This window comes from Myotis daubentonii, chromosome 1 (assembly GCF_963259705.1).
Source record: "Myotis daubentonii chromosome 1, mMyoDau2.1, whole genome shotgun sequence".
NCBI classification, from domain to species: Eukaryota; Metazoa; Chordata; class Mammalia; order Chiroptera; family Vespertilionidae; genus Myotis; species Myotis daubentonii.
The window spans coordinates 225,130,619-225,142,413 of NC_081840.1; the positions used below are offsets into that span (position 1 = coordinate 225,130,619).

The following is an 11,795-nucleotide window of genomic DNA, read 5'->3' on the forward strand; positions in this document are numbered from 1 at the left end:
ATAGAGGCCAGGACCCAGTCTCATGGGTTTTACCCACATAGTTTGAAAGGTGTTCAAGATCTACGTGGTGGCTAGAACCTGGTCTTATGGAGTTTGCAGTTGGAAAGGTGCTCACGATCTACGTAGTGGCTAGGACCTGGTCTCAGGGGGTTTGCAGTTCGATCTACGTGGGCGGTCAGGATCTGGTCTCATGGGGTTTTACCCGTGCAGTATGCAAGGTGCTCGCGATCTATGTGGTGGCCAGGACCCGTTCTCATGGGGTTTGCATTTGAAAGGTGCTCGCGATCTACGTGGCGGCCAGGACCCGGTCTCATGGGCTTTGCAGTTTGAAAGGTGCTCGCGATCTACGTGGTAGCCAGGATCCAGTCTCATGGGGTTTGCAGTTTGAAAGGTGCTTGCGATCTACGTGGCAGTCAGGACCCGGTCTCATGGGGTTTGCATTTGAAAGGTGCTCGCAATCTAGGTGGTAGCCAGGACCTGTTCTCATGGGGTTTGCAATTTGACAGGTGCTCGCTATCTACCTGGTGGTCAGGACCCATTCTCATGGGATTTTACCCGTGCAGTTTGCAAGGTGCTCCCAATCTACATGGTGGCCAGGACCCATTCTCATGGCGTTTGCATTTGCAAGGTGCTCGCGGTCTACCTGGTGGTCAGGACCTATTTTCATGGGGCTTTACCAGTGCAGTTTGCAAGGTGCTCGCGATCTATGTGGCGGCTAGGACCTGGTCTCAGGGGGTTTGCAGTTCAATCTATGTGGGAGTCAGGACCTGGTCTCATGGGGTTTTACCCGCGCAGTTTGAAAGGTGCTTGCAATCTACTTAGGTGTCAGTGCCGCCTCTTCCCTGCCCCGCCCGGCTTCTCCGATCACGCCTGGGGGGCCGGGCAAAGGCCCCCGCTTCTCTGATCATGGCTGGGGGGCCAAGCAAAGGCCCCCGCTTCTCCAATCACCCTGGGGGGCCAGGCAAAGCCCCCCGGTTCTCCGATCATGCCTAGGGGACGGGGCAAAGCCCCCCGCTTCTCCGATCACACCTGGGGGCGGGGCAAAGGCCCCCGCTTCTCCGATCACACCTCGGGGGCCGGGCCAAAGCCCCTGCTTCTCCGATCACGCCTGAGGGGCGGGTCAAAGGCCGCCGCTTCTCCATTCATGCCTGGGGGGCCGAGCAAAGGCTGCCCAGTTCTTGCCTGCCGCTTGGGTTTCCAATCACCGTCAGCAGCAGGCAGCTTCTTCCATCCTTCCCAGTTTGCCTCCCAGCATTGCGCCTACGTGTGCTGCCATCTTTTTTGGTGGTTAACCGCCATCTTTTTTGGCAGTTAATTTGCATATCGCCCTGATTAGCCAATGTGAAGCGTGTCGGAGGTACGGTTAATTACCATGTTTGTCTTTTATTAGATTAGATTACTATAATATAGAATATTTGTGGAAAACGAACATTTTGTGATGAAAGGTTTTCTGAAGATATAACATTGTCCTCCCAACTATACTTAGTATAGGCAGTGATTTTTGAAACTTACTCCCTGTAACAGAACTGCCCCCCCCCGCCCCCGCCACCTGCCAATTTCTTTTTCCAAATAAATTCATATGTAGAGCCTCAAACCATAAAGCAACCATTATCAATCTGAGGCAGTTACACTAGGACTAATTTGAAAAGCACTGATGTACCACAGTAATTTACTCTCATACTTTTGAAATACATAATGAAGTTTAATATGTTTCTGGTAAACTAGACAGAAAATACACTTATCTGTTTTTGAAGTGATTATGAGTAAAATTTAGTTAGAATCAGCCCTTAGGATACTCTTGCATCAATCCAAACACACATTTGAAGATAATACATAGAAGACACTATAATTTTTGGAATATAAAGTGTAGTGATAGCTTCCTTTGATTTTTGGCAGCGGTCCAGAAATATTCCTGCTATTTATCTGAACTTGGAAAAGGCAGCAAATAGGAACATAAGATCCGTGCACCGGGCCCCTAGTATATGTAAATAAATGAAAGCAAGAGGCTAAAAATCACAAGCTGGACTTTGGGTTATCAGAAAGCAATTAAGTATAATGCTGCCTTCTGACATGAATGAAAAACAGCAGGCTGGAGAAATACCAAGCATAGGTTAAACTCTTATTTCTTAGATTTTTCCTTTATTTATAAGCTCAGGAAAAAAAGGTGAAACTATAGTCAGTTTTGCTTATAACAGGTAAAAATATTTAATTCAGTGTTAAGCTATGACATAGTGAGAGATGTTGAAAGTTTAAAAGATAAGAAGATAAAGATCTTAGCCATAAGAATGATAAAATATTGAAATGGGAATATTTTGGAATCTTGATCCTTATTGTCATGTTCTGCATGGATATCATTCATCTGACTGAAGATGGGTGGTTGGGACAAATGATCTTGCATAGATACTGTCAGCTCTATGATTCATAGCTCAACCATCCTCCTCAACATTAACAAAGAATGAGCAGAAAACTTTTGACTACACCAACTATCACTGTAACCACCTCAACTCAACAGACTTACATACACAGAGAGAAGGGCCTTTAAGTCAACTAGATAGGACTTTGGTCTTAATAGAAAGGAAGGTACCAGAGTAGGGCAGAAGGTAAAAGAGTTAGCACTGAAAAGTGACAAGATACAGAAATAATCCAATCAAAATCAAACTAGAAAATCTATTCTAGCATTACCCATTTTGTAAATGAACTGTACTGTAAACTTTCACATGCCTACAAAAATGTTCTCTCCTAGTGCTCTAGGTTTCCAAGCAAGCAGTAAAACAGCTAAACTATGCTACCACAGCAATTATAATACAGATCAAAATCTTATACCAGGATTTATGCAACAACATTTGGAAGGGTGGGCTATAATAAATAGAGGAGGCTACACATAAATAGAAAACTCTGAACACATATGTGGCAGGATTTCTCAGAGTGACAATCTGAGTTCTAGAATGCCTATATCATAAGCAACACGCAACTGAACCCTTTTAAGTCCTCTTTAAGAAGAAGTCAGGGAATGTAATGTATAAAATGACAAAAATCAAATTTTACCACTGAGCCAAAACAAACTTCATTTACAATTTTTAATCAGTATCTAAATTTTTTTAAAGATTATAACATTATGTAGTAATAGGAATATTTGGATGACTTTATGTATTCATTTAAAATATTTTTAACTAAACAATAACACAAATTCATGTTTAGTATAAAGTTAGTGTAGAACATCCATTTCTCATTTGTTAAATGGGACAGAAGGTTAAAATTTTGAAATAAAACGTTACCTTCAAATAAACTGAGGTGTCTTCGTAGCCGTGGTCCATAAAGCCCTTCTAAAATACTCTCAAAACCTGTGTTATTAAAGAAAGAAAAGAATATTAACTATGAAAGAAAGCTTAATTTTACAATAACAAAAAACCATAAACTCTATAGGAATCAGCAAATTATAAACTTAACATACTATAAGGTGTCATTTTTCCTTTAGTTGAATTAATTTGAACTAGGAAATACATAACATAATAAACAGTCATATAATAACCATCAGAAATTACATGATTATAAAGAAATATTCAAATGTAAATGTTCACTACTAAAACAGGTAAACATTTTTGACATTTAGAAATATTCCCAGGTTAAATTATTACGGGCAGATTTCTCTTGTAATAATTTTGTAGAGAGGAGAAGAATAACTAGAAAAGATGTATAATTCTGTTTATATTTGTTAACAACCTATGTTAGTTTATAAAAAGTAGCATCTTGAACCTCAATTACCAAAATGAGTAAATGAGTGCCAGTGGAGAGAAATTCTTGCTATGAAATGTATGATGGCCCCGGCCAGGTGGCTCAGTTGGTTGGAGCATCATCCAGGGCACCAAAAAGGCTGCAGTTCAATTCCAGGTTGGGACACATAACTAGGCTGTGGGTTTGATCCCTATAGGGGCGCCTACAGGAGGCAATCAAGTGATGTTTCTCTTTCACATCGATGTTCCCCCCTCTGCTTCCCCCCTTCCCTTACCCCTCTCTAAAATCAACAAACATATCCTCGGGTGAGGATTAAAAAAAATATGAGGTATAAAATGTTAACCTACTTGTAAAAATCATGACAATAATTTATTCATGGGTATGGACTATTTTAAAAAATTATTGAAAATCTTGTCAAGTTAAAAACCTCGTTCACGAACTTACATAGTGTCCTACTTTCTGGATATACTAATTTTAAGATTTTACAATTTTCTTTTTGAAATCTGTATTATATTAAATTTTAAGCAGTTTTTTTATAAACTACAAGGCATCCAAAGGAAAATGACCAGAATGGCAAAATAACTGGGAAATTAAGAAAAGGAACTACTTAAAGAATGCTTAAATTAGGGAGGGAAAATATTAAAGTAGAATGATAGATCTGAAAAATGAAAGATAAAGGATATTTTCTCAGTGATATTCCTAAATTGTAAAAATGCAGAAATACTACTCTAGAAATGTTCCATAAATCATGCTTTAAAAAGACATGTTAACATCTCTATAATCAAGATGCATATTCAAGTCGATGTGTCAAAGTAACAAAAAAAGTGACATAGAACATGAAGAAATGATGCATCTTATCCTATATAATAAAAGGCTAATATGCAAATAGACCAAATGGCGGAACAACCGGTCCCTATGACACCAGGGGGTGTGCGCAGAACAGGTGGCTGTCAGCTGCGGCGGGATGGTGGAGCAGGTGAGTAGGGGCGCCAGACTAAGGCAGAGGGTGAGCCTCTGGTGGTTACTGAAAATTCTTTACTCCTGTGCTCTGTGGTCCCGCCCGGCGCTTGTACCCACAACTGGCGTCAGAGCTGCTGCTCACAACCACTGCCAGCGCCCAGCGCAGGTCCCGATCGCTCGGTGCCATCAGCAGGAATGAGTGGCGGCTGCCGGCACCAATCGCCCCTCACGGCACCAATCGCCCCTCACGGCTTCTCCACCTCCCCCTGCTCCTGAGGGGTGATCAGGCCAGCAGCTGCCATTTGCACCTGCTGCTGGCGCCAGCCCCAACTGCTTAGTGCCTTCAGCAGGTATGACCAGGGCCAGTGCCATCAGCATGTGGGAGTGGTGGCGGTGGGAGTGGGGCTGTGGGCAGACAGGTGTCCGGGGGCCACGGCAGGAGGGGCCGGGCGGGGGCACAGAGGATGGGCTGAGACCCGCCCCTGTGCCTACCACAGCCTCATGGTCCACAGTTCCTTTCAGGCGCATGAACTTGTGCACTGGGCCCCTAGTAACTTATGATGTCTTAGATTTGACAAAGTAGTTATCATGGAACTTAGGAAATATGCACTTAAAAAAATCTATGTGAAATGATTCAGTACTAGTTCTCATGAGTGGACATTCCAGGCAGAAAAGTAAATGAACTAGAACCAGAGAACACTTTCAAGAACACTATCGAAAAGACTTTCCTACTGGGTAAAACCTCAGAGCGAACAAGCCCCAAATCTCTTTCTTTTACTAAGATAATCTAATTCTATTATGCTGTGATCAATGGACTCCAAAAATTAACAATGCAAACAAACTATTTTAAGATGTCATTCTATTGTATATTGAACAAAATATATAGCCTCACCTTATACAAGTTTACTAAATTGGATTTCTCATAAATTGCTGGTGGAATTCAAAATGACACAACCATTTTAGAAAAGTTTGACAATTTCTAGTAATTTAAACATGTACTACCACATGATCAAACAATCCCTCTCCTAAATATTTACCAAACAGAAATGGAAACTACACTTACACAAACACCTATACACAAGTATTCATAGAGTTTCAGTCACATTTACTCCAAACTGGAAACAATCCAATGTCCTTCAACCACTGAATGAAAAAACAAACTGGTACAATGGAATACTACATAGCCAAAGGAACAAACTACTGATACATGCAACAACATGGATATTTATCAAATGCATATTGTTAAATGAAAAAACCAGACTCAAAAGCATATACCTAATGATTTCACTTATTTATTCTCTGGGAAAAGCAAAACTATAGAGTCAGAGCAGACCAATGGTTGCTAGTGCCATGTTACCTAGGTAAGGAAATAACTATGAAGAATCACAAAACAACTTTTAGGGATAATGGAACTGTTTTATATCTTGTTTATTGAGAAATTGGTTATCCAATTGTTTGTGTGTTAAAACTCATAGAACTGTATTCTCTAAATTATATGTTAATAAACCTTGCTAATTTTTTTTTTTTTTAAAGAAAAGGCATAATGGATAGTTTCTGCAGCAGAGAAAGTTGAAGGTCAGTAGATGACTTGATGGGTTCATCCTTAAAAAAACAAACAAGCAAACTAAAGTCAATCATGAATAATGGTCAGGGTTTAGAGTAAAGATGGAAGACTAAAACTCAGGTGTCAAAGTCATCAGTAAATTTAATAGGGAAAGGGAATTAGACATATGAAAACATGCTCGAAGTCACTAATCATCCAAGAGATGCAAATCAAAATGACAATGCAGTCCCATCTCACACCTGTCAGAATGGCTATCATCAAAAAATCAACAAATGACAAGTGCTGGCGAGGATGTGGAGAAAAAGGAACCCCTGTGCACTGCTGGTGGGAATGCAGATTGGTGCAGCCACTGTGGAGAACAGTATGGAATTTCCTCAAAAAACCTAAAAATGGAACTCCCATTTGACCCAGTTATCCCATTTCTAGGAATATATCCCAAGAAACTAGAAACACTGATCAGAAAGGATATATGCACCCCTATGTTCATAGAAGCATAATTTACCATAGCTAAAATTTGGAAACAGCCTAAGTGCCCATCAGCAGATGAATGGATTAAAAAATTGTGGTACATCTACACGATGGAATACTATGCTGCTGTAAAAAAGAAGGCATTCTTACCATTTGCAACAGCATGGATGGAACTGGAGAGCATTATGCTAAGCGAAATAAGCCTGTCAGAGAAAGATAAATACCACATTTCACTCATTTGTGGAATACAATGAACAACATAAACTGATGAACAAAAACAGATCCAGAGACAGAGAAGCATCGATCAGACTGTCAAACCTCAGAGGGAAGGTAGGGGAGGGCGGAGAGGGGGAGAGATCAACCAAAGGACTTGTATGCATGCATATAAGCCTAACCAACGGACATAGACACCAGGGGGGTGAGAGCATGGGTGGGGTGGGGTGGGGGACAATAGGAGGATAAGAACCCATATGTAATACCTTAATCAATAAAGAAAAAAAAGTAAAAAAACAAAACGATTTAGCTCTACTTAAAAAAAAAAAGAAAGGTAATTACAGTGGTGCCTTGACTTACGAGTTTAATTTGTTCCGTGACGGAGCTTGTAACTGAAATTACTCATATGTCAAATCAATTTTCACCATCACAATGAATTGAATGCTGGGCTGAATTTGTGGCGTTCACTGCGCCAACTAGCAGTGGGGTATCTAAAGCTGGCTTGTAACCTGAATTTTAGCTTACAACTCAAAGCAAAAAATTGGCCAAGAGATGGCTCCTATCACGAAAAACTCGTTAGTCAGGATCTTGTAAGTCAAGGCCCCACTGTAGCTGTCTACATGCTCATAGCATAATAAAAATTCCACGATTCTCAAAAATAAAAAGCTTTTTGTATCGGATAGAACAATGATTTGAAAGCAAAATCATGATACAAACTACACAGAAAAACTGTATGTGGGAAAAAACGCTTTTGAGACTAAAAGGATAAAAAGACAAATATAAGGAAAATGTGATATCTTATCTAATAAAGGATATGCAAATTGACTGTCATGCCATAATGGTCAAGATGGCTGCACACACAGTGGAGGCCGAGTTCCCATAAAGAGCCTTAACAAGCAATCAGCAAGGACCTGAGGCTGCATCCCCCAGCTGGTGGGGCTTGACAGGGGACCTCAGGCTGCTCCCCTTGCCTCGGCGCCAGGCTGAGGAACCTCAGGCCACGCATCCCTGCCCCAGCTTCGGGCCAGGAGATCTGAGGCCGCGCCCCTCGCCTGGCAGGGCTTGATGGGGGAACTCAGGGCGCAACCCCCTGGCCCCGGTTCTGGGCTGAGGCTGCAACCCACGCCCCAGACTGAGGACCTGAGCCTGCGCCCCTGTCCCAGCAACAGGCTGGGGGACCTGAGGCCGTGCCCCCCGGTATGCGGGGCTTGACGGAGGACCTCAAGGCGCGCACCCCCGCCCTGGCCCAAGGAACATCCGGCCGCACACCTCACCCGGCGGGGCTTGACAGGGGACCTCAGGCCACGTCCCCTGGACTGGGCAAGGGGCCCTCAAGACACGCCCTCTGGTTCAGGCGGGGGGACCTCAAGCTGCACCCCCCGCCCCAGCACCGGGGGACCTGAGGGTGTGCTGGGGAAACTGAGGTTGTGCTCCCTGCCCCGTGTACACCGGGGGACCTGAGGCTGCACCCCCCACCCAGCGCTGGGCTGGGAGACCTGAGGCTGCGTCCCCTGCCCAATGGGGCTTGACGGGGGACCTCAGGCTGTGCCCCCTCCCGGCAGGGTTTGACAGGGGTGGGGCCGGCTGGGTTTGGGTCTCGCGCAATTTTGAGGTGCCGCGGGTGTGCAGGGACTTGACTCTGAGTCCCGCAGTGTGTCCCAGACTCGGACAAGAGGAGGATTTTCATATACATTTTACTAATTTTCTTTCATCTCTGACACTTCTATTATAGAGAAAGGGCAAATAGCAATATTAAAATATTTCCTCTAATTAGTCCCCTTTTAATGTGCACAAATTTCATGCACCGGGCCACTAGTGTTCATATAAATATGAGATTTATAGAAGAGTTTATCAGATGATCTTAATCCCCTCCCTGATAGGTGAAATCAACTTCTATATGTACAGGTAGAAATTAGAAGAAATACTATTTTTAAAAATGAAAGACTAAAAAAATAAATTTTGAGGTTATTCCACTTTACATAGCTTCTTTTACCACTAGTATACCCTCTACTCCAGTAAGGTAGAGCGGGTTGTCTCAACTGTCTCAACTCTATTCCCAAAACACTCTGTTCATTCCTTTTTCTTTGCCTCTATAGGCTTCTCCTTCTTTTCCTTCTCCATTCCTTATTTTGCCTGGCTCAAAAATTCTAGGTCTTCTAAGAAAGCACCTGTAATAATACCATTCCTCATTAATACCTATTTGTTTTGAAATGCCTGGGGTACTTGTGCCACACAATTGAAGTATCTTAATCTCTATCAATGAAGCCTCTCCAACTCCAAGTGTGGCTAACTCAACTGAATTCAGAAATGTGGTGTTTTGGTACATCTTGGCTAACTACAAGGATGATGAACTTTCCCCCCATAAAAGTAGAATATTATATATGTTATAAAAAAGTGAATCAAATGAAAGACTTATTCTAGGAACTGAGATTTAAAACATTACGACTGGATTAATACTAACTTGTGGTACAATCCTAAGACATTGCTTACAATTTCCTTATTTAAAAATAACACTTTTGAAAAATTTTCTTCCCCAATGGCAGAAAGGATCATATTTTATAAAAAACGATTTCAAGTCGTAAGAGCACTGGATATGCAATACGGAAATTTATATATACACATATATATACACACACATACAAACATGCAAAGGAAAAAGAATATGCCAGTTTGCAAATGTTTATAACGTGAAATATTGAATGTAAGCACATTAATAGCAAAAGATAAATTGAAATAAGTACACAAACTACATGTAATCCCAATTCACACCATTAATAGATGCTTCACATATAGGGTACTGAAAAAAACAAACAAAACCCAAGCAACAAGTGAATTTCTTGTTTAAGAGAGCTTCATTGTTTATTTAAAAATAACAATGCGCCCTAGCTGGTTTGGCTCAGTGGATAGAGCGTCAGCCTGCCCTGCGGACTGGACGGTCCCAGGTTCGATTCCAGCCAAGGGCACATGCCTGGGTTGCGGGCTTTATCCCCAGTGGGGTATGTGCAGGAGGCAGCCAATCAATGATTCTCTCTCATCAATGATGTTTCTATCTCTCTTTCCTTCTCCCTTCCTCTCTGAAATCAATAAAGATGTATTTAAAAAATTAAAAAATAAAATAACAATGCAAAAACAAAAGTATGAGACGGGTCTTACTAGGTCTCCTGACTAGGACTAGGACTATGGGGGAAAATTCGCAATATAATTAGAGCCCAGTTAAACATTTCCTTTCTAATATGGTATAATTATATATTACATTAAAAATGTAATACAGAGATTGCATGTTAGACATAACAGCATGAACTCAACTTTCAATGTTTCCCAATCCTACTTCAGTATCCAAGTAGGTAAGGCAGAAAGTCCTTTTTCCCATGAAATTCAATTAATTTTGTATTTAATTAAAATTTGACTATTTTTCAAAATCACACATATTTTTAAATACAGAGCATACTTAATGTACCCACATAAGCAAAAAGATGAGGGGATAAAAACCTTAAAGGATTCAAAAACTTAAAATTGACCAAAAACATCGTAAAATCACTGCGTGCCTCGGGGGAAAACTTGACACAATAATGTCTCCAGCCAGTGTTACAATGCCGTTACCCTGATCCTAATTCAATGAACCCAATTTCTAAACAGGTTGTCGGCAGAAGAGATCTTTCCAATAAAAACGGGTCCATTTTGTATTCTGGAAGCACTAATAACACTTACCTTTAAAATTTTATATAAAGAATACCGTGTTTTTTTCTACACTTTTTTAAACTAAAATCACTTATGAGAACTCCATCAAAGCTATTTTCCAGAATGTCTCCTTAGCTAAGACCAAAACCTATTTTATAAGGGTAAACAGTAAGTGGCTTAAACATAAAAGTGCCCCTAGTAATAGTTCCTATGTCCATCGTATTCTGCAGTGCACGCCTCTGAGTTGAAGTTGTACTAGTTCATCCTACTGCGACCTCCTGTTCACTCGCCAAAAAGAAGAATCTTCCTCCAGGCGTTAAACGAACAAACCCGGGTGGGGGTGGGGGCGGAGGTGGGGGTGGGGGTGGGGGGCGGCTCGAGGTGGCGCAAGAACAGATGGAAACAAGTAAGAGAAGGTTAGTGCCTCCACTCCAGGTGCCAAGATTTAATCGCTCACTGAGCCAGCTGCTTCCACTACCCACACTTCTTCCCTTCCTCTCTCACCCCAAATCCCCTTCCAAAACACACGCGCACAGCACCCCTCGTCCCTGTCCCCTCGTCGCCCCCTTCCTGCCCAGGACACCAACCTGCGGGAGAACAGCTCCCTGCACACGTCCCACTCGGACAGAAAAGCGAGCGCCGGCGGCGGAGGTCCAGAGGTACCGCCACCTCCCGCCACCCCCGGCAACCTGCAGAATGACAGCTCCGAGCCCAGAAGTTTGAGAAGCACGAACGACGCCGACCCCACCGACTGGGAAGACGGACGGTCAGGAGGACGCGGGAGGGAGGCGGGGAGGGAGTCGTGCGGGTAAGTGCGGGGAGGGGTCCATCACATGACAGCGAAAGAGGACCAGAGTCGCCGGGGCGTCCGCGCAGAGAAGGGGGGTGAGGGTGTCATCTCTATGGCAACAGTCCCCCCCGCTCCCCGCCGTCCAGACTTCCAAAGAGGGAGGAAGAACTTCAAATCCCAACCGTCAGCGCTCCAGCGGCTCCTTCTTAAAGGGGTACACACCGCGCCGCCGCCGAGCGCGAGAGGGCAGAGGAGGGCGCCCCCGCCCCTCGGGCGCCGCCCCCGCTGCCCCGAGCCCCCCGCCGGCCCCCCGAGGTCCCGGCCCCGCGAGCGCCGGGGATGCCCTCCTCTGGAACTCCGTGGCGGCGGCCGGCCCGGCCCCCGGCGGCG

General features: G+C 43.3%; 1 protein-coding gene across 17 annotated transcripts in view; it reads right to left on the reverse strand.

Annotated features, from left to right (window-relative positions):
* The window catches only part of LOC132220998 (ligand-dependent nuclear receptor corepressor-like protein), a 37,210-nt gene that overhangs the window by 24,684 nt on the left and 731 nt on the right, over positions 1-11,795 (reverse strand). For 10 of the 17 annotated variants that reach the window (XM_059674990.1, XM_059674983.1, XM_059674937.1 and 7 more), the window contains exon 2: positions 3,276-3,341. In XM_059674990.1, the coding sequence (XP_059530973.1) occupies positions 3,276-3,341 (66 nt within the window). Of the gene's footprint in view, positions 1-3,275; positions 3,342-6,874; positions 6,928-11,202; positions 11,629-11,795 lie in introns of those variants that run through there. The other 7 variants (XM_059674965.1, XM_059674921.1, XM_059674882.1 and 4 more) reach the window with 5 other exon arrangements.